Here is a 22646-nt window from a genome sequence, read left to right as displayed (position 1 = left end):
ACCATCTGCAGACACACAAAAAAAATCACCCTAAAAAGTTACGTCAAATACATCAAAATTAGATAAAGATTTGTACGTTATGTACTAAGGACCAAAATATTTTCACTTGAAAATCAAAATGACTGAGTCTTGCCTATTACATGGTACTATATTACATCATTCTCTACTCTAGTAACTTTGAACTGTGCAACTTGCATTTAGAGTCATGACTACTCAGAGCTTGAAATAATGTTACTTCATTTATGTTTGTGGGGACTAGATTTTGCTATAGAACTTTGTAGGGGACAGGGGATTTTCGTAGTTAGATTACCTGGGCTGGTAATTATTCAGTAAACAACCATTCATGCCAAGTGTGCCTTTTCCATAACTGCCACTGTCATGGGTTTATTATGTGATGTCAAAAAAATGTGTCTCATGCGTTATTACTGTACAAATTAATTTGGCAATGGCTACCGGTATTGACAGGCAAATCCTGTATTTATTGAAATGAGTTTTGAGCCCGGCTACAGGATTCTTTCTTACCATAAACTTTGAGGAAAATGGGCATTACTTTAGGAGCTACCTGCCTACTAGAGGGTCTGCATGGGGGGGTCCTGGCAACGGTTAACGGTAAATTCAGCAGGGCCGATAACGCTTAACGGTAAATTCAGGACGGTTGACAACGCTTAACGGTAAATTGATAGGCTTCTTTTTCGAGCTGCACTGGACTTGGTATCCTCGCTTTGTGAGAAAAGGTGATCACTGACAAAATTACGTATACCTTACATGTAATGAAGCACCCATTAAAGGTATGTGTTCCCTGTGTTTCCCACCTGCCCTGTTCCCGGAGTGCGTCCACAAATAAAGGGGAGTCCGAGTCGGCCAGGGCTCTACCCAGCTTGACTTTTGCCCGTTCGCCCAGTCTTTACCGATGGATTTTGAGAGAGGAGCGGCCGAAGGTGCTGGCAATCTGAGGGGTCCGGGGGATTTAGGATTTTTAAGCCTTCAAAAACACAATTTCCCGCATTTTGAGAGGCAAATTATGGTGTTGAGAGTGTTTGTCGGTACGCGGTCTTTCTAATGCTTTCATATTTTTACTCAAGATATCAAGCGAGTCGAGCGCCAATGTAGGGGGGTCCGGGGGCATTCTCTCCCGGGAAATTTTGGATTTTCAAACCTTCAATGACGCCTTTTCCAGCACTTTGGGCGTAACGAAGAATTATTCTTTAACGCTTAACGCTGAATTTAGGATGACAAATAACGTTTTACGTTGAATTAAAACGACCAATAACGCTTCACGATGAATATACCGATAACGCTTAACGTTGAATTAGAGTGGGCCGGCAACGATTAACGGTGAATTAAAATAGCCCATAACGGTTAACGAAAAAGGGCATGCAGGCCCTCCTACTAGGTTCTGATTGCAGAGGCTCTCGGATCTTTGCAGGTCAGGTAACGTTAAATTCAAAATCAAGCTGTTCTGGTATATCATAATTCTGGTAATACTAGTAACCTCCTTCCACTGAACAATAACTAGCAACCCATCCCGAAGTCTATACAGAAGTTTCCTTGAAAGTAAAAAGAATGTATCATTGTTAGGAATGTAAGATAAGTTCTGTTTTATCCTCATGGTTTTATTATTAATGAATTCCATTTTGTATTATTCCTAGCCTAAAGTTTACATGATATACCACAATAAAATTGAATAAATAATTTATGTGTTCAATATAAAATGTTTAGAAGAAGCAAGAGTGGTTGACAGCACAATTCAAATCGATCTGGACTGTGCAAGTGCAATAAATTATAGAAGACAATAAGCAAAATTGGCGCAAAAGAAGATCACATGGCGAACATAAAATAATTTATATAGCCACGCCCTGTCGATTATACAGGCCATGTGGGTGCAGTGGGAGGGGGGCGTGCCTTACGAGCACAGGTCCAGATCTTCCCGGGTCAATCCCCGGGTACTGCTGTCTCGCCACTAAAACACACACAGTACGCCACAAAATAAACCTGATCAGATAATACTTTAAGGCAAATACTTTGCGGTCAAGGGTCGTGTTCTGGCCAAATTATATAACCTAGCCGGTTACAGACCACCGCGCGGTATTACCTACCGGTGAGTCAACTTATCCGCCAGACAACTATGTCAAAAATTCCACACTAAAAAACTTGATTTTCACAGCTGTAGACAACATGAAATCCCGCTTACCTTATTGTTTCTGTGTACTTGTCTGTCTTGTTGTAAAAGTTTTGAAATGATACAAAATATAGGAGAAATGCTGACCAGTTGCATGTTACAGTCGCTCTGCGCCTCGATTGTAGAGGAGACAGACTGATCACGTGATCCCTTCGTGCGCAGTGATTGGTCCGCTCAAACGTTCGATGGGTGAAAGTCGATAAAGCGGAAAAGCGCACCTGGCGGAAAATATTTCAACTGCACCTGAGCTTGACGAGAATGGAATCTTTTCAGTCTCTCGAAGTTGAGTCAATGAAGAACACATTTTGGGATTTGGCTATCAAATATTTTTACCAATGTAGAAATAAAAGGTAAATCAGATTATGTAACATTGTAAGTTTCTATATAGACGGACATCCGAAGATCTAGAATTTGGGGGTGAACGCATTAGGGATTAGACCACAGCAAGTAACTTAATTTTTATGGTATATGGGTGACATCAGCGCGCACATCAATTTTCGCCTGATTTTGTAAATATAGAAAACAAGAAATTTTGTTGTCTTCCGAAAGTGGTCAGCGTGCCAAAAAATGGGCAAAGATGCCTGTTGCCTGGCTGAAACGTGGATGGCAGATAAATATGAAGAGAGGAGACAAGACAAGGCTCTGATTTATTGTTTTGTCTCTTATTTTAAATTTGATGCAGCGATGCATTTCATTCCTTTTATATGTGATGTTCCCTGAATCAAAACCGTTTGTACAATGACTGAAAACATTTATTTTTCAGTGACAAACGGATGTCGTAATAATTGGCAGTAAACTTAGCACAATATTCTTGTTTAACAAGGTTTATGATATCAAATTTTGAAGATGTAGGAATCTTAAGCTTGTTTTTTTGCATGCCTTGATTGTTTTCGCCCTATCGCATTAGATTTTGAGTCTGTGTAGGATGTCATCCATAAAATTTACTTGCTGTGGCCTTAATTGTCTGGAAATTTAGACTTAAAGTCAATTAAGTTTCTTTCGCATTCTTTCGGAACTACCGATTTATATTTTTTTCTGATTCGATTGTTGAAGAAAGTCTAATAACCTTATATATTATATGAGCTAACAGAAGATGCCTGCTACATTTTCAGATCAATACCGATACAATATCGATTTTCAGATCGCCTACCCACTCAATCCATTTCCTGCAAAATTGGTGTGGCCTTTTCATTTACTAGTAGTCTCTACCAGGCACCGCGGGCCGCTGGAAAAATAGTAGAAATTGGCCGAAATAAAGGGATAGTATACCAGAGAAGATCCAGGGCCATAGAAGATCCAATTTGAGACCCACGGGTCTTCTCTGGTATACTAGTATATACTATCCCTTTATTTCGGCCAATTTCTACTACATGGCCCTACATGTATTTTTCCAGCAATCCGCGGTGCCCGGTAGAGGCTATTTTCATTAGCCTGAGTTAAATCGCGCTCCTATTAGGTTGCCCCCCGCCAATTACTCCCGGCCTAGAGCTAGTGTAAACACAGGGTAGCCTTTTCATGGTTTTGAAAACTTTTGATTGATCTTGATTGACTGACCATCTCTGTGATGCACTTTGCATTTATTCCGCACGAGGTCGTGCTCAGGCTGACCGAAAAGCACGGTGGGAAATTCTGACCACGTGACGTCCTCTCTTCTACCAGCCGCCATCATGGGTCGTATGCACGCGCCCGGGTAAGCCAGAAATGTTGCCTTTATCTGGTCATTAAAACATCAACAGGAGCCTAAATATACGTTCTTTTGTATCTTAAATATTTCAAGAAGTCATTGAGGCGTAGTTAGGTCGTAAGATGTGGAGAATATGGCTGTTTTGGACAGTTATGTTATCGTCATACCTATGGCAAATTTCGCCATGTGCCATCTTGCGGCCGGCTATGTCTGTTTCTTCGCCCAGACCAGCCCAAACCCAGTTTCTAACACGTAGTACTTACACTGTTTGAAGCGAATGTCAAGACAGCCATTTCATTGAACCAAATTTTCACCAAATGAAGAGCACAATATGGCAGTGTTAACCAAATTGTTACCTTCATGTAAATTATTTGCATGATATTCTTGATAATATAATTTTGTCCACATCAAAAAATATGTAATTTTTGGTTGATATAAACACATAGTCATAATTTATGATTTGTTTCACTGCTGTAACCAGTGTAGTGATAAGGAAACCTGACACAGGCACCCCATCTTCAATACACAAACTAAACATCATAGAAAAGGTAAAACATTACAGCCCCCCCCCCAAGTATGCATAAGTTTCAGCATAACTGAAGTTAATAGTACCCTATTAAAAGTACATTTCAAAAGTGTATGTGCATTTCTTTCCACAGAAAGGGTATTTCCTCCTCAGCCCTCCCGTACCGCCGCAGTGTGCCCACGGTAAGCATGAACCAAATCAGCACTAGTCAGTAGTGCACTCAACAAGTCACTGCTTTTACTAATCTATGATTAGTATGAATATTGTATGCAACATACTGCACAATTGTAGTCAGTAATATACGTCTTGGTCTGGAAAAAGTTACTATGTCAATTTCAAGGGTAGTTGTGATTTTCCTACCAATGGCATTGCCTTTGGAATAACACTACAATCAGAAAGTTGATTTTCAAAAAATAGGACTAAACATTAGAAACTTGGTTTGCAGGAAATATCTAGAATAGTATAGTGGATACAGAGACAAAAAAGTTACCTTAGAACCTCAATATTACCTTGTTCAGTACAGTCAAGTCATTGTACATGATGATGCAAATGGACAGCAGGAATGATATGGAGAAACTATGGATCCCCAGAGCTGTGTTCATGTGTTCCTGCATGTTTCTTCCAGTGGCTGAAGCTGTCTGCAGACGATGTGAAAGACCAGATCTACAAGCTGGCCAAGAAGGGCCTCACACCCTCACAGATAGGTAACAACACTTGTCACTTCTTACACACTCTTCACTTGTTACACCCTGTTCAAGTGGTATACACCCTTTACAGAGAATTCAGAACTAACCCAAATTACAAGGAAGATGTATTCACAGTCAGTGTTATGAATTCTCTGTGCAAAGGTCACCACAAAACTGTGAAAGTTTCAGGATTTACATTTTTGCAACAATCATGTATGTAGCCACACCTTGATCCTGATTGTTGTCCCTTCCCAGGTGTGATCCTCCGTGATTCCCATGGAGTGGCTCAGGTCAGGTTTGTGACGGGAAACAAGATCCTGCGTATCCTGAAGTCCAAGGGCCTGGCACCCGACCTCCCCGAGGACCTGTACTTCCTCATCAAGAAGGCCGTGTCCATCCGCAAACATCTGGAGAGGAACAGGAAGGTGGGCCGTGGGGTCAATGGGAACTTTTAGATTTTAATCGCAAAACTTATCATTAAAAACGTAGTACCATTCACTAGCAACTGTCTCCAGTAAGGAAAGTAGACAGAAGGACGTAGAAACATCAGATAGAGCTATAGACTAGACTTTTTAAGAACTTTTTTTACGTCTTTGTGTCCATGTGTTCCATTGCAAAAAAGTTTAAAATACAATTTAAATTATTGTTTTTTGGAACATATCCAGTCGCCAGTGCACTTCTATTGGTCAATTTTGAAGTTGTCTTGTTGAAGTTGATACAACTCACAAGATACTTGCATCTCACCACGCATGCTTGTCAGACTGTCACTTGTTTGCATGGCATGTAGTTTTGCAGTATCATGTGCAAGAGCAATAGTAGGTCCATGTGGTATTGAATTGTCAGAAGACCAGAGGATGATCAGACAGATAAATTTGTCACAGTGTGTTAGGATCATTTCTTGCATCCGGCCCACTGAAAATTATGATGAGCATCGTGGCATGAGTGTTGCATGGAGCCCTCCTTTTTTGGCATGCTACCACCCTCCAATGTGATAGTGTGAATGCAAGGAGGAAGAGGAAGGGTTGCGGTGGTGTTTGGTTGGGCCTTGGTTGTTGTAGTACCTCCGGCCTTTTTTCAACATCACTACATCACTTACTGAAGTTTCCCCAAGAAAAGAGGCATATTTGTTTGTTTGACACAACATCTGTCCTGTTCTGATAGAATATGCTTTGGATTATGACAGGCATGGGCTGTAATAGTGGATGCTGATACATTATGTGTAGAAATAGAATGAACTAAATTGTGTTAAATGTACTGGCCTAAATACACAGTATGTGTACTGCTATGATTTCTATGTGCTGTTAGGATTATTTTGAGTGCTTGTAGTAAGAAAGGCGTCATTTCTGATTACTACATATTACATATCTTTATGACCAGGACAAAGACGCCAAGTTCCGCCTTATCCTTGTGGAGAGCCGTATCCACCGGTTGGCACGCTACTACAAGACCAAGCTGGTGCTGCCACCTAACTGGAAGTAGTAAGTGCTGCACATTTTTCCTAGTTTTTGTAGGACTGTCGGTAAAGAAATAATTGTGTGATATTAGGCATGAAGACATGCTAGAACTTACGAAGGCCTAGTTTGTTTGAACTGTTACTACATAGTCATGGTTATTTGTACATGTAGTAAGACGTGGAAAATTAGTAGCTTACAATTTTACATGCTTTGTTTCTTTGCAGTAGAAATGTTTGATCAGCTTTCTGTCTAAACTACCCTAGTTTAGATAACAATTTTTGTATGTTATGCTGTTCTTAACTGACAGATTTTTACTTCTGTTTTTCAGTGAGTCATCCACTGCCTCGGCCCTGGTAGCGTAAACACTCATTCCTAGAAATATCCTGAAATAAAAAGGGAAAAAACAGCCTCACTTCTGCTTCAAGTTCATTTTTCGTGTGTCACGTGTGCGTGTGTGTGCGGTTATGTTTATTCTGACTGAATCTTTGACATGTACATGTATTGAGCTCAAGTTTATTATTCTAAGTTGAAGTAGACTGCTTTAACAGCACATTGAACACACCGTACTAAGTGCTGGTTGTCATGACCAGCTTGCACAATGCAGTCAGGACGTGACCACACATCGGAAGTGTGCCATGCGATAAAGTTTTGAGTTTAACTGGGAAAGAACCAGACAAAAAGTTATGAAATGATCCAGACATCATGTGGACCAAACTGCAGAAGTCAAGCATCTGTGTATCGACAGCACAAGAAGTTCAAGGAGGTGAGAGATGATGAGCGGTGTGGGAGACAGTAAGGTCAGAATGATGGAGTTCAGAAAATACATGGTTTTCTGAATGAGGACCATGTGTCTATAGAGGCAATACGTGCACAGTTTGGAGTTAGTCAAGGAACTATACACAGTGTCATTAATGACTATCTGGGCATGCAGAAGATTTGCTCCATTCCTTCCCAAGTTACTCCGCGTCGAACAGAAGGAAACGGTAGTGGCGGCAAAGAGATGACTGATAATCTGATTGTTCCTTGAAAGATCAAAGCAAGAGGCGACTAATATCTGTTTGGTTTTCTGATCAATATGTACAGGATTCATATTGAATGTGTAGTGTTACAGAATCAACTACGGTAACATCTCAAGCTTGAAAAACGATTTTATATAATTCAACCATTAAAGTAAAGCTGAAAATGCGTCCATATGAATGAGCTTTGTATATTTCCAGTTGCTTGCAACTACCGGTACTACAATGGAGTGAGTACAATGCTCTGAATCTGAGTCATTCTATTTATGTCTATCTGTAAGATAAAGCAACACACAAGAGTGATCCTTGAAGGCACATTGAATATAGTAGTGCTATGATGCAAGTCTGACATTATCATCTCAATTTGACAAGCAAACTAAAGACAACCAATACCATTATGGATGCCAACATTATAATAATAGATTATTAAGATATATTCTTGTGCAAATATATTTCATCTATAATTATACATCTTGTAAAGCTCAGGACTGTAAAACTTCAACATGAAAGGCATTGATACATTCTACATACTGTATTTAACCTGAAAGATCTGGAATTCCACATCCACCGGTACACAATATGCAGCTATTGGAAAATGAAACTTTTGATATGTATGACTATAATTGACAGAGAATCTTGCTATGTTGAATCTTGTTCCTCGGTGGTGTTCTCTCTAGTTGGTCCGTTGTCCATCAGAGTTCTGATTTGCTGTAAGGCGCCCGACAGAAACAGTTCAACCCCCGCCAGCGAGCGTTGACGCACAGCCTGGTCAGCCTGCAGAGATGAGAAAACCTTAGCATAAAAAGCCCTGTCCCATCTAAAAGCCTTAGGAAAGTACAATTGTTACAGTGAGTGAAGTCTTCCACATTGTTATGTATAACTACCCATGCTTGATGTGTAAGGTTGCAATAGTAGATCTAGACAAAATTGGTTGGTAGTTTTTATTCCAGGGCTCTTTCAGAGTTGACGATCAAGGTGTTGATAATTAATGATTCAAACATATAAATGGATAAATGAAACACTGTGAACTTCGTTTTCTATAATACACGTACAAACATGAACAAACATGGTATGAAACCAGGACATCAAAGTGCATTTTGAAAAGTAAAGTTTGTGCATGATGTACCTTTTTCTGGTCTATGCTGTACGATTTCATCTCCTGCTGTGCCTGTTCTACAGCCCGGCTCACAGCCTCCCGGCCACGCTGTCTCTCCTCCTCAACAACAGCTGCTGCCAAATCCTGCCCAAACAAACACAGCCTCAGCAATAATCAAGGGAAACTGTGACAGTATCTAGTTGAGTCAAGCATTTGGACATACAGTACATGTACCTTCTGGCTTCTATAGATAACAACTAATGCAGACTTCAGCAACTATAGAGAATGTTTAACCCTACTAATCTGACTGAAATTGTTTGTGTTGAACAATTACCATGTTTTAAATACTCCCCAACCAACACTTTACACTACACAAAGTGTATTCAAGGACCTCCTTAGTGTATTGGAGCACAAAATGTCCTTCTTTCTCCAATGACATGTACAAATTCTTGAACATTGCTTTCAAGCATATGCTGCAATGTCAACCAGATAGAGTTGATCTCCTGTATCAATGGATATAGTACTGAACCTTTGCCCTTTTCCTCTCCTCCCTGACTGCGTCCTCCACAGCCTGCCTGCCCCTGTCCCTCTCCTGCTCAACCAGTCCCTGTAGTTCCACCTGGTAAGGATGGCAACAACTTAGATGAGCTCTTGTCATTGTTTTACATCTACCTGTTCAAGTTTTTTTTGTTGCATGCCAAGCTTGTATACAGTATGCCAGTTACAATTAAATACTGTAATACTACATGTAATTTAAATACTGATACAGTTTCATCTTTGTCTGTTCCTGACCCTCTGTTCCTGCAGCAGGTCTCTAGTTTTCTCCCTCTCCTCCTGGAGGGCTGCCTGTAGGGCCTCTCTCCCCGCTGCCTGCTCAACCTGGGGAAATATGTTAAGTAAAATGAAAACTGTGAAACCCTTCAAGTTCCTTGTGTTACCGAGTCTGGCCAAACGTTATAGCAATTCTAATACATTGTACCATGAAAATTAAATCTCACAGGAAAGGTTTCCAAACATCATTCTATAATACAAATGAATACTAGTATCACTCTTTTATCACCATACATAAATCACTCTCACTCACTATCCTGGTGAGCTTATAGGGAGCTTATTTTATTTACTGGTACAGTACATTACCTTTACTGCCTCCTGTATGGCCTGTTGACTCTTTTCTCTTTCTTGAGCTAACACCTTTTCAAGCTCCTCCTGGAAGGATGACAATTAGAATATAATCAAGCATAATCAACAGTTCTGAAATGTCCATGAAGTACTTAAAGTATTCAAATATCAAAAATGTTGATAGCATGTCTGAGCCTTCACCTGGTCCTTCTGTTGCTGCTGTTTGATTGCTGCCTGGACTTTCTCCTCTGTCTGTGCTCGCTCCTCTTCTAACTGTTGTACCAGACGATCATGCTAGGGGGCAGTTACTGTCAGTCACAGTTCACTCTTGCAAATAATAAGTCAACTTTTCATTTCCTTTCTAATGTTTAGAGGACAATGTTTTGCTCTCTGTATTTTCCTTTTCCTACCTTCTTCTCTCTGTCCTTTTATCACCCATTGATCAAACTATGTTTTTAAATCTGAAATTTCTCAGATGCATGCTTGTCCAGAGTGTATTTCATTATATGTATTTCATAGCTTGTATACTGGTCAATAGGTCTTAAAAGTCCGGAGGAGGGTGTTATTTTACTACACAATGTACTATATGATCATATGATAAAGTACTCGCTCGTTGAACTTTACAAAAAGTCGGCTGATTATGTATTCTTTGATAAATTATCAGAATTTATCAATTGGAAAATAAATCCTCCTGATTTTAGTCCTCCTTTAATGTAATATTAAAGATACTGACTCGATATAAACCTCAAATCTGAGTTGGACCTGTGCTAGTTTTGGCCCCACCTGTTTCTGTAAGAGTTCCTCACATCTCTCGGTCTCCTTAGCGAGGGATGTCTGCAGCTGTTTCTCACACAGTTCCTGCTGCTGCAGCACTGCAGTCTTACACAGCTCCTGCAGACAGACAGGGAACATGAGGCTGTACACTTGGAGACAACTTTTCATGGGTAGAGAAATCTTATTTCTCTCAAATTGCTGTACAACCATAGTCATGGGAATTATTACATAATTAGTCAAGCTTGGTATTGATCCGCAGTACTTTATAGTTTACACAAAATGAAAAACATGACAAAGTCAAAAAGTCCTGTACCACAATTTAACCCAAAGTGAAATGGCAAACAAACCTTGTACTCTTCAACAATAACTGCCAAAGCCTCATGTCCTGCCTTCCTGATATCTGCCAGCTCTTCCAAATGTTTTTCCTTGAAAATTTTTAGAAAATTAGAAAATGTTCAAAAGAATTATAGAATAGCAGTCAGGCAGTACAAAAAAAACCCAGAAAACCTGTACAGATGTAGGACAATATGTCATTGATGAAATCAAACAACCACTGGAAGACACCAAAAACAAATACATGTACCTGCAGCTGTTGGTACTTTTCCTTCTGCTGTTCTGACAGTAATGTCTGGTCTGACAGCTGCTGTTCAACAGCCTGCTGTTTCTGTAACAAATCTTCAAGGTCCTAAATATGGATGATATAAAGAATGATCCAGATGTGTCAGCATCAAGAGGCTCAGAATACTGTTTCAAGCTATCAGACAATGACTGTAGGCACCAGGTGCTAGAGATTTCATTATTGTTGAAAAAATAATGACAAATATGGATCAGTCCAAATCGAAAATATTCCTCATCTTTTGTTAATACTGCTCCAGTTCTACATCGTTGCGTTATCGTGAATAGCCACAGTTTGGGGAATCAGGGTACACTGCAAAAACCTGGTTGCTTCACTTTCAAGTTTTTGTCATATACTGTATTTCAATTTTGCTGGATTTCATATCTGAAATTTTATGTTCGATATTCAGTTCTAACAGGAAATATATATATACACATACAAAATAAAATAATTCATACTTGCCTGTTGTATTGCAACTTTTTCTTTCTCTGCTATGGACAGATTGTCATGTAGCTTTTGCACTTGATCTTTTAATTCCTTGTTTTCTTCCAGCATTGCCATGGAGACAGGCTCTGGGGTGACTGCATCTTCCTGTTGGCTTTGGTCAGGTGTTGCTGAGCTCTCATTGGTTGAAGTAGGGATACTTTCATTTGATTGGTTAACCCCTGAGTCTACTGACACTTGGTTGGGCTGTGCTGTCTCAATGCCTGATTGGCTAGCAGCAGCTTGTGGCACAGCCTTATTGGCTGGTGTAACTTCAGCAGGTGCATCTAGTTGGCTGAAGTCGGTGGGGAAAGGTATCTGATTGGCTGTTGCACTGGGCTCTGCCTCTGATGAAGCTTGTGAAGTGCCTGATATAGTTCTTGACCTCTGAGTGGAAAAAGGAAAAAAAAGTCCAGCTTAGGCCAGGCCCCTTGCTTCTCTGGCCTAGGTACATTATGCCATCTAACAATGATGCTGCTAAAATATGACATACATTTAACAATGAAAAGAACAAATATTTAATTATTTTCAGACTTATGCTGGTCTCTGTCTTTACCATCACTTCATTTGACTACATGTAACAGAATACAGTATTGTAAAGGGTAGCACAATGCACTCATTGAAAATATGCAAGGACATTATATAGAATATATAATGCGCTTGAAATATAGGAATCATGCACAATTCAGGAAACATATGATACCTGACTTTCAGGTGTTTGACTACCCCCATCATGGAATGGCACACCCTGAGCTGCATCAGTGGTTACACCACCAGGGGACACCGGTGGAACTGCACCTAGAAGAAATAAACTGTCTCATAAATCTGCCTAATGATATATTTCTGAGGTCCAGATGTGCCTCAAATAAATTTGAAATTGATAACCAGTATTAAACTGTACATATGTTCACTGCTGGGCTAGGGAGGCAATAGATACCTGTGCTGAGTTGTGCCCATATAGAGGGCGTTGCTGTGATGCCCTGCTGTACAGGTTGTGCCATGGCTGGCTGGATCGGTTCAGCAGCTTCAAACCCCCCAAAGTCATCCCCCCAGTCATCATCACCTGCTGCAGCTGCAGTCGCCTGGAGTAAAACAGCAATATTCATTCACTGGTCATAAGGCCATTCCCAGGAATGCAACATGATCTTCACATACTCTACCAGGGGCCCTTTTCAAACCTTCTTGGTGTAACAGAACATCTTGATTTTGAGCTCAAAGACTTGATAACAAAACCAAAGAAAATAGTCCTGAAGGTAGAAAAGACTCTGATGTCTTCATATTATTCATAACTTACGTGTTCATTCTGCATATTTACCTGAGGCAGAGACATTTCGAGATGAGGTAGTAGATCTTATTTTTTCAGTCTCTCCTTAAACAATGGGAAATGATAAGGATAAGGACATGGTTCTGCCACACGCCGTGCGGAGGTGGGGAGGGGGGTTCCTGGCCACGCCCCTTCTTCAGGTGAACATCGCTTCCTTTCTGTGCTTCTCAGTTATTTATAGCAAAATAAATGCACTAGTCTCGTACCTGAGGATCTTGGCTAGGCCAGTCCGCCATGACACTCCAATTCCGGCTCGCACGCGTGAATGTTTCTGTCCCTTTGGTGCAGCCTACCTCTGCCAACCACTTCCGTGTTGGCACCGCAAGCGTCTTTTCGCTGGGCCATGATGCAATTCCTCTTCAAATCGGTAGACGTCCCCTGTAATTTCAGGGGCAGTTCTTCATATGTTTGGCTGATTTGCTTCATTTTGTTGGGTCCTAAAGCAGGTAGAGTTTGATCTCTCTAATGTGAAACGGAAGTAACTAGTTAGTAGTATTGGTCAATATTCATGGCATCCCATAGGACAATGGGATGCCACGTTTTAGTATCATTTACCCCTACAAAAAGAATGGTCTATGCCAAATTTGACCTTTCACCTTACATCACATGATACTCAGCTGCAGGTGTGACTCACCAGGGACATCGCTTCGCCGTCCTGTCCAGAACAACCCGTCCTGTTCTCGCCCTGTTCTCGCCCTGTTCTTGATCAGTGTTGTACCTGAGCACAGAGTCCCGGCACGATGAAGGTCCTGGCTGTCCTGTTGGCCCTTGTGGCCCTCGCGAGCGCCTTGCACAGGTGAGAAATCATGATTTTCGATCATGCGTCACCTTGGTCATAATTTGTTGATCACAGATTCACATTTGCATGAAGACGCTTTGTTCGTTTGTTCGGGACCCAAATTTTGTGCACCCGAGTGTATTAGTCGGTTGATAGACTATATCATATTCTGTATATTGACGCTGATTTCCAGTTAGCGGTTGTTTACTGTTGTTATAAAGCAGGACGCACTTTCTACAGTAGAAAGTGATAGTAAGTCCTACTATCTCAGTACTAAATCAAGGTAAATTTTGCCTGCGGCTATCAGAAACCTCTTCCTGTTCCTGATGTATTTTGTTAACGTTATTAAATCAGACAGTGAAAATGTGTAATTTTGTGGAAGCTGGATTTGTATGCATTCAAACTCGGTGTCAAAAATTATACTTTATATAGTCCTTTATCGTTTCGAAATGAAATGATACACACAAATAAAGGAGTAGTATTTGTGAACAAGGTAGAAATGCTGCAGATATTTTGAACTCCTTTAAGAGTGTCTTTAAAATGTATCACCACATATACTACATATGCAAGTCTGCATGCACAGCACCTATACATCATCTTTGTTATCTGGCCATCCCTGTGTAAGACCACATGTTCCACCCTACCCACCCCATCACATGACCTGAGTGAGGAATGTAAACTTTGTTTTCCCCTGGGGGAATATGACTCACGGTCACCAGCCACTGCCAGAAAATATGAGGTCATGGTGTCTACTCCCATTGCCTCGCTGGACACTGAGGCATTTTTCTAAATTTTGTGTTGCGTGCAGAACTTAGATGCAACTGATAAGATCGCTTTGTAATGTAAGCTAGCCTGGTGGAAATAAAACTAAAAGAAGTTCTTGTTCCTGTTCATAAAGGTTGCAGGTTCGATTCTCAGTGGAACCAATCAGTGGGAACCAATGAACACTGGTACCAAACTGTACCATCCATGTACTGAGAGACCTTGAACAAATGAAATTTGATCTGGTGGGGTCATGTGACTCTCCTGCTGACATTGCTGACAGTGAAAAGGGGCGGGACCCTCTCTGGTGTTCTACAAGTTTGCAGAATCAGCAATTTTTCAGATTTTAATAACAGGCTGTTATTGATATCTGCCTGTTCCCAAATATTAAAAGCAAGTATTTGCTAAGCAGCTTAGTACCCATTGAAAAAATATGCAATAATCTTCCTGTTCCCAAATCTTCAAAGTCAATCAATCAATCATCTGCAGGCTTGCATGGCAGCTGTAGTTTCCAGAGGCTTCTGTTGGAGGCATGGTCATTGATAAAATGGAATATGTGAGAGAGGAATGTTAGTTCCTCCTTGCTGTTGGTTGTATTTTGAAGAGATGAGTGACCAGTCAGGTTACCATGTCTGCCAACACCCAATACCAAGGCATTGCCTGGGTAGCAGTGTTTGGTGGACAGTTCACACCATCAGCCCTCAGTAACCAATGTAAACATCTAAATCATCGTAAGGCATGATTAAATCACAAATGTATTCAAGGCACAAGCATAAGAGCCAGGCGGGTTCAGCGGGTGTTAACACTGCCACTCCTCCCTCGTGGTAACCACGTGAGACCTTTTCAGGCAAGGTCAAATAGTTTGGTATAAGTGTATAAACAACATGAACAAACATTGGGGGCGGGACTGTCCAAGGCTACACTACACATTAGAAAAACACCTTTAAGTTACATCCTGCACACCCCTTTGTTGAAATAGAATGTTCCATCTTATCGATTTTGTTAAGTAGCGTGGAGATATCACTTTGTTAAGTTGCAGGGACTGTTTCAAAGTCCAGTACATCTTCTGATATTTGGATGATGTCTAGTGATCTTTGGAGTTTGTTGAGTATGGCAAATGGGGTAAGAATAGCACTATCAGGTCACTGGTGTTTGAATTTGTTTATGGGTTTAAGATATGGATGGTAACAAAGTTTAGCAGAAGCAATGATTAACTGGCACAGATTGCCCGCTGGTGTCCTGTTTTTTCATTCCAATGTACCCAGCAGGGATGTCCCAAAAAATGTATTATTATGGTGCTTAAGGGACAAAACCTGACTCAAGGTGTCATGTGAGATAATCCAGGAGTTGGTCCAGTATATTTTCTTATGTCATTTGGACGATGTCTTAGCACTGAGAACTTATCAAGTTGACAATTGATATAAGAATCTCTATCAGACATTCAGAGCCTGTATAACCGCCCTTTTTATAGCACCCCAGCTGATGTGTGAATAGCTTGAAAGCTGTAGCAGTTTTCCTTTTTTACCTTTTTGGACTAATTGTGTCACCTTGCACATGTATTATGAATATGATAAGCAAACTGCTTTTACATCTACAGAGTCCCGCTGACCAAGGTGAAAACTGTCCGTCGTCAGCTGGCAGATGTCGGCATTACGTACGACCAAATCCTGGACAAAGACTACAGTGGGAAGTACTACAACATTAAGGATGCCCCCCGAGCCACTCACCAACTACTTGGATGTAAGTTTGGGGATAGGAATGTACTTTTTGATTCTTACTGTTCCTGAAAGAGCAGATAGCAGCTTGTCAAATCAGAAAAAATGACATGTTATGTGCTATGTACAGATTACAGATTACTTTGGATGCTAGCAGTATACAGGGCTCTGTTGTACTTATACACATTGATAGAATGACTGCCCCCCTCCCCACACAGGCACAGTACTATGGCCCAATCTCCATCGGTACTCCTCCCCAGAGCTTCCAGGTAGTGTTTGACACCGGCTCCTCCAACCTGTGGGTGCCGTCCAAGAAGTGTAAACTGTCTGACATCGCCTGCTGTAAGTATGGGCTGTTACAAGTGGAAGGGCACACTGTGTTTAGAGATCATAGTACCATAATGTTTGCACATAAATATACATGAAACGTACATGTACTACTATGGTGGTATGTTATATCTTGACCAACTCTACAGTACAGGTCTGCAGGAATATGAACCTCTCAATATCTTCTTAAAAGAAAAGAAGCAGCTACGTCGTTGATGTTTAGACATCCAGGTAATGACAAAGCAGCTGTCCACAATAGGCAAGTTTACACATAGTCTGCACATACATATAGATTTAGTAAAATTCTTACATGATAGAATGTAAAGACGAGTCACACTTGTAGTTGGGTTGGGGTACAGGCTATCTGTAATAAACATTCTACATTTGTCATCTTGGGTTAGAGTTTTCTCATGATGGGTCAGGATCTTGTCATTTCCCCCACAGTGCTCCACAACAAGTATGACAGCACCCAGTCCAGCACCTACATGAAGAACGGCACTGACTTCGCCATTCGCTACGGGTCTGGCAGTCTGACCGGCTTTCTGAGTGAGGATACAGTCACGGTGAGTAGAAGATATTTTTTCCTCAGAACATGGACAACATTGTTCATGCTCAGAGTATCCTTCTTTAGTTCATAGTTGTCTGAAAGACTTTTCACAAATTTAGGTTCCTTGGTTTTGTAACAATGTTATTTTCTTGTCCTAAGATTCACATTTTATGAAATATCTCCACGCCTCACCAAATAATAACACTACCACAGATCGGAGGCCTGAAAGTTCAGAAGCAGACATTTGCGGAGGCCGTGACCCAGCCTGGTATAACGTTTGTTGCGGCCAAGTTTGACGGTATCCTGGGGATGGGGTATGACACCATCTCAGTGGACGGTGTCGTGCCACCCTTCTACAACATGGTCCAACAGAAACTGGTTGACAAACCAGTCTTCTCTTTCTACCTGAACAGGTGGGAATGTTTTGCATTTCAGCATGATCTGATACTGTGTCACTGTGTTGTTCAGTAGAATGATAATGCTTTGATTGTTAAAATTTTTATCAAGATTGTCAGTATCGCAAAATTTATGTGCATGTAAAAAAAATGAACAGCAACCAAACAATGATGAAGTATTGTTATAGCTATAAAATGAATATTTTGGTTACTATTTGTAGCTGGTTCCTGTACAAATATATATTGTTCAAAAGACAGGGCTACAAGATTTAGGCTACTGAAAGTACTCTGACATGAGGGTGGTGATCAAGAACCCCTCCTCTCACGGTGACAAACAACCTGCCCATATCTACTAATGTTGCAGAAAAAATGTCTGAATATGCATGGAAATCACACAATATCAATGCATGATTTTCTTTAGCAAATTTTTAAACGCTAACAAAACCAACTATTCAGTGGAGTGATGAATTTCCCCCATGCCCTGCAGGGATGCCTCGGGTGCTACAGGTGGTGAGCTGTTGTTGGGTGGGACTGACCCAAAGTACTACAGCGGAGACTTCACCTTCCTGGACGTCACCAAGCCTGGATACTGGCAGTTCAAGATGGACGGGTAGGCATGGGGAGGGGCCTTGTGGGATCTCCTATTCATTAAAATTTCAAATTGATATCATGCATAATTAATTAATTCTTACTTTTATCAATCTATTTTTTAGTATCGAACATATATAAATGAATATCAAGCATTTGAATCTTAGAATGTCTATGTATCGGTATAGGATATGTAAACCTTATCCTCCAACACTAGAAATGTTCAATTTTTGAACAGGCATCAATTTTCACTTTTTCTGAACTGATGGGGATTACTCAAGTCAAGGATTAAACATAACAGACAGCTAACATGAGAACCTGTTTGTGTTGCTCAGGATCATGATCAGTGGGAAGGCGTCTGACTTCTGTAAGGGAGGCTGTGCTGCCATCGCCGACACAGGGACCTCTCTCATCGCCGGGCCCACGTCCGAGGTGGCAGCTCTCAACAAACAAATCGGAGCCACCCCCATCCCTGGTGGAGAGGTACGGCATGGAACTGTTGTATTAAATTTTAGTCTGACAGTGTTATTGGGTCTAATAGAATGCAGTGTAAGTGTTTAAAAATCAGTCTAAATGGAAAAATATGTAAAATATTATGAGCAATAGTCATTAAGCAATATTGATCAATAGCCATACCATTACTTTAAATGAAATTTGATTGAACAATCCTGTTTGTGTGACAAGAGTACAATCAGATACTTAGGGTACATGCAACACCATTGACTGTACTGTTGACCAACATCACATGTGTGGGGCAATTACCTAAGTAGAGACCACAAAAGGTCAAACACAGGAAGTTAGGTCCAGAAGCTAGCTTCTAGCCAACAGGAAGTTGGCCTGGTAGTCTGTTGGCTGGATGGCAGTGTGAAAATGCATAAAGATGTTGACATACAAACTCACAATTAAGACTAATTGTTGATGATAAAAATGTGTTTACTCCTCACAGTACATGGTGGACTGCAGTCAGGTCTCCTCTCTCCCTCCCATCTCCTTCATGCTGGCTGGGAAGGCCTTTGAACTGCAGGGCAAGGACTACGTTCTACAGGTATGTCAGCATTACCTCCATGGAGTCAGGCTGTCAGAAATATCCATGGAGTTTTAAAAGAGTTAAGTTCAGGGTTGAAGTCTCTGCTTTCAATATGTTCTCAGGGCTGATTGAAAGGCTTGTTTTTCTGGTCCAATTGGCTGTCACCACTGCTCATTGCAGTATGAGGGGTTAATGTATTTAATTGCTTTGTGATTTTGATGACTCAGTTTTTTTTACAATTTTCAAATTCTATAAGAACTCTGATTGACAACATGCCAGAGTTGTCTCTGCTGACAACCTTATGTTAACTTCCTGCCGTCCATTACCTGATTTGATATCTTTGTGAAGAGTTCAAGCATTTCTAGACCTTTTTGATTTACGTAACAGTCATTCGTTGATTTTTTCATCTATCAACAAAGATTCAAAATATGTAAAAGGACTGGACATTGGCAGAGCATAGTTGACCATTGATAAAGTCCTGTTTGTGATGAAAAACTTCAGACCAAGCTTTATCACAGAACAAAACACAAAGGTATCAAATCACAGCAGGACAAATCTTGATGATGTGAACCAATCAGAATCAATAGCCAATCACCATCACAATCATGCTACCCCAGGTGACCACCATGGGACAGACGGTCTGTGTCAGCGGGTTTCTGGGCATCGACGTGCCGGCCGGGCCCCTGTGGATTCTGGGAGACGTGTTCATTGGGCCTTACTACACGTTGTTCGATATGGGCAACAACAGAGTTGGCTTTGCTGCCACCACTCACAGTAACACCACAAGGGTGTAGCAACACAGAGTTGTAATAGACCTTCTGTGTGATAAAATGTCTTTAACTTGTCTGTACTTTTGCTCCAATTTTATCTTTGTCTTATTAGATAGTAGCCTTTTCAGTAATTTTAAAGCAAGAATGTACATGTATGATGGTAATTGTTGTGATTCTTATTGAACTGAAACTGAACTTTATGCATTTGGGGGAGGAGGCTCAAGGAGTAGAAATATCTTGGTGACATTTTAAAAGGAAGTTTAATATGTACTAGTACATGTATAAGTATATAACGTTACAAACCACTTGATCAGTCATTAGATCCAATCCATACAGAAAAATACAGAAGTTGCTTTCTTTTCACTCTACATGTGTTACTCTCTCATGGTGAGAAATGTATCGTTTACTACACAGTACTTAATATGGATTTTGTAGCTATCTACATTGTAGAACAGCAGAGGAGCTTTAGAATATAAAGGAGCTGTGTTGTGTGTTGTTTGAAAGTTTGTTGAATTATCTGTACCCTAGGTGAGTCAGGGTGGCCAGACGGTGTGCCTGAGTGGTTTTCTGGGGATCAACGTCCCAAGTGGCCCCCTGTGGATCCTGGGAGATGTGTTCATCGGGAAGTTTTACACTCAGTTTGACATGGGGAATAATAAGGTGGGCTTTGCCACAGCCACATAAATGTACGGTGGTTGTTTTGTTCATCCAGTACTACTGGCAAAAGGTTACAGAGTGTAACTTATGAAGACTTTCAGCTTAAAATAATATGGGCACTATGTGACTCAAAAACTGTAGTCTACATTTCATTTAAGATCTTAAGGATTTGAAATCAACCCAAAATTTGTATTCTTAGTAAATATATGTCTCTGTAATTCTGCATTTTTCACAAATGTAATGCTGCTGTAGGGAGAAGCTTATGTGGATTTTTTAAAGTTACAATATCTGCTCTTTTTACTTTATATACTGCATTTGGTATCAAGTGAGTGTAACAATTTATTGTTGATGATTGTGCATGAAAACATTTCATACTCAGAAATATCCAGAAGTATTTTTCTGCATTGTTAACTCACTGCTGTCTATAGATTATAGTTCTTTTTTTTTACCAGTAAATGTATTTGCAATGCCATCAATGCAAGCATGAGAACATTTCACTGTTCTCATAGTAGTAGGCACTAGTAGCTTTTCAGTAAAGAATCCTGTGGGAAATTTCACTGTGACTAACCATGGACTGCCTGCAGTATACTGAGTATACTGGGAAATGGAAATGACTGTCCTTAATGCTGACTTGGACACAGGTCTTGGAGATACTTTTCCTGCAGTGTTTTTTAACCTTCAGCCATTTGGCACCTACTTTGTATTGGTAATTGGAATGGGCAGCAGGGAGAAGTTTAACAGTTACTGTTTGTTTACTTTGGATTAAAAGAAGTACATGTCATAGATACATATGAACGTAGCAGATGACTTAGCATGAAGTTTATGAATGAAGGTGATTATAGGAAAGGTTGGGAATGTTTTAATAAATCTATGTGAGAGGTGATAAGAAATACCATTGAAATAATGTAATGTGACATCTCAGAAAAAAGACATCATTTCTGCACAGAAACATGATTAAGGTAACACGGACTCTCTTTTACAAAGATGTTGTATTGTTATTGTCAAGGATGTCAGAAAACAAGGAATATTTTAAATCAAAGTCTACTATGTCAAGTGCTCTATGCATGGCTTATTATATCACTCCAGACTTGTTAGATCACTGCATATTCATTTCAAGTCCTACTTCACACTATATTTAGTTTGTGCCTGGTTTTAAAGCTTCAATAAATCTATGGTGTTTGAGGAATTCTGTTTTGTGTTGCATTATTTAAATCCAGTAAATTTAGGTAGACTGTGTATAGTTAAGTGTGAGTATGGAGTATGGGTGGCTACATTGAAGACCTCAGATAGACAGACTTCAGAAGAGTCAATATCCTCTACAGAGACCCTTGACTAAACATAGGACACCTCCATCCTGACAGATTACAGACTGTACCATTCTTGCCATATAGGGTACATGTCCTGATGGTCATTTAGTAGCCATTCAAGACATCTTATGTTGGTTATGGGCAGTGGGGCAATTCGTGAGTTGAAATACATTACACGGCCCCAAAAGCTAAGTTTACAGAACCTGCATCCATGGACATACACAAACACACACACACACACAGTCAATATGAGAAAGGAATGATTTTTTTCTACCACACATGACTTTTCACAGTTCACCCGGTCAGGATAAGGTTTATACTATAGGCATTGCATGTATTTCCAAATGTGCCATTGACATTTGTAAAACTACATTGTGGCCAGCCTAACTGCAATGGACTGACACGTGGTGTAAGCAGCTGTAGGCGGGTGATGTTACAGGTGTTATAATCTGCACAATCCACACCACTGTTTATTATTTGGTACAGGATTGAGTCATCGTTTTGTCTGACTTAGGGATTACTGCAGAATCACGTATCTACACCTGTAGGTTCATAACAACTACATAGCTCGATCTGAGTGCGACTCGAATCACCCTCCGCGTATCCGTAGTCAAACATAAAACTTTTATGTGAAGTCTTACGTTCAATTTTAAAGAGGTTACATGTCCATCTCTTCGCCCTATCTGGACTAACGGACGTGGTGAAAGTGTACATTTTACAGTCTCTCATGCCGGTGTAATGTTAGTCAAACATTATTTGCATGATTAATGAATTACAAGTAAACCAGGCAGTGATACGAGAGACTCCAAATATATT

General features: G+C 40.4%; 4 protein-coding genes across 5 annotated transcripts in view; 2 read left to right on the top strand and 2 right to left on the bottom strand.

Moving 5' to 3' along the window:
• The window catches only part of LOC109475549 (fatty acyl-CoA reductase 1-like), a 12269-nt gene extending 9921 nt beyond the window's left edge, over positions 1 to 2348 (bottom strand). Inside the window, exon 1 of one of the 2 annotated variants that reach the window (XM_019776204.1) lies at positions 2192 to 2348. The gene's annotated coding sequence lies outside the window, so the exon portion shown is untranslated. The remainder of the gene's footprint in view (positions 1 to 2191) is intronic. The other variant, XM_019776205.1, reaches the window with a different exon arrangement.
• A 1444-nt stretch (positions 2349 to 3792) lies between these two features.
• On the top strand, positions 3793 to 6926 carry LOC109475552 (40S ribosomal protein S13). The gene is made up of 6 exons (XM_019776209.1): positions 3793 to 3869; positions 4523 to 4571; positions 5015 to 5093; positions 5331 to 5500; positions 6453 to 6553; positions 6858 to 6926. The coding sequence occupies exons 1-6, from the start codon at positions 3847 to 3849 to the stop codon at positions 6889 to 6891; spliced, it is 456 nt and encodes a 151-aa protein (XP_019631768.1). The 5' UTR covers positions 3793 to 3846; the 3' UTR covers positions 6892 to 6926.
• A 54-nt stretch (positions 6927 to 6980) lies between these two features.
• On the bottom strand, positions 6981 to 12963 carry LOC109475416 (coiled-coil domain-containing protein 91-like). Its single transcript, XM_019776019.1, has 13 exons — positions 12949 to 12963; positions 12571 to 12715; positions 12337 to 12431; positions 11613 to 12020; positions 11118 to 11219; positions 10882 to 10959; positions 10544 to 10651; positions 9962 to 10054; positions 9779 to 9847; positions 9434 to 9520; positions 9171 to 9260; positions 8672 to 8785; positions 6981 to 8319 (listed from the first exon to the last, which is right to left on the bottom strand). The coding sequence occupies exons 1-13, from the start codon at positions 12961 to 12963 to the stop codon at positions 8185 to 8187; spliced, it is 1539 nt and encodes a 512-aa protein (XP_019631578.1). The 3' UTR covers positions 6981 to 8184.
• Positions 12964 to 13556: 593 nt separating this feature from the next.
• On the top strand, positions 13557 to 21709 carry LOC109475550 (lysosomal aspartic protease-like). Its single transcript, XM_019776206.1, is given in 10 exon segments — positions 13557 to 13753; positions 16095 to 16208; positions 16210 to 16237; positions 16431 to 16554; positions 16984 to 17102; positions 17300 to 17499; positions 17969 to 18091; positions 18405 to 18552; positions 19016 to 19114; positions 20395 to 21709. Coding segments are annotated over 10 exon segments (1167 nt in total). The 5' UTR covers positions 13557 to 13697; the 3' UTR covers positions 20551 to 21709.
• The last annotated feature ends 937 nt before the right edge of the window (positions 21710 to 22646 follow it).

The sequence above is a fragment of the Branchiostoma belcheri genome, unplaced genomic scaffold (assembly GCF_001625305.1).
Source record: "Branchiostoma belcheri isolate BF01 breed outbred unplaced genomic scaffold, Haploidv18h27 scaffold34, whole genome shotgun sequence".
NCBI classification, from domain to species: domain Eukaryota; kingdom Metazoa; phylum Chordata; class Leptocardii; order Amphioxiformes; family Branchiostomatidae; genus Branchiostoma; species Branchiostoma belcheri.
The sequence above is the reverse complement of the archived record's forward strand: the minus strand, read 5'-3'. Positions and strand labels throughout refer to the sequence as shown.

Excerpts from the sequence above, each read along its gene's own strand:
- LOC109475552 (XM_019776209.1), top strand. The coding sequence starts at position 3,847 with ATGGGTCGTATGCACGCGCCCGG. Across the intron at positions 5,501-6,452 it reads ATCTGGAGAGGAACAGGAAG|GACAAAGACGCCAAGTTCCG; the intron begins GTGGGCCGTGGG and ends CTTTATGACCAG. Across the intron at positions 6,554-6,857 it reads CTGCCACCTAACTGGAAGTA|TGAGTCATCCACTGCCTCGG; the intron begins GTAAGTGCTGCA and ends TCTGTTTTTCAG.
- LOC109475416 (XM_019776019.1), bottom strand. Across the intron at positions 10,055-10,543 it reads AGGAACTCTTACAGAAACAG|CATGATCGTCTGGTACAACA; the intron begins GTGGGGCCAAAA and ends ACTGCCCCCTAG. Across the intron at positions 8,786-9,170 it reads AGGAGAGGAAAAGGGCAAAG|GATTTGGCAGCAGCTGTTGT; the intron begins GTTCAGTACTAT and ends TTGTTTGGGCAG.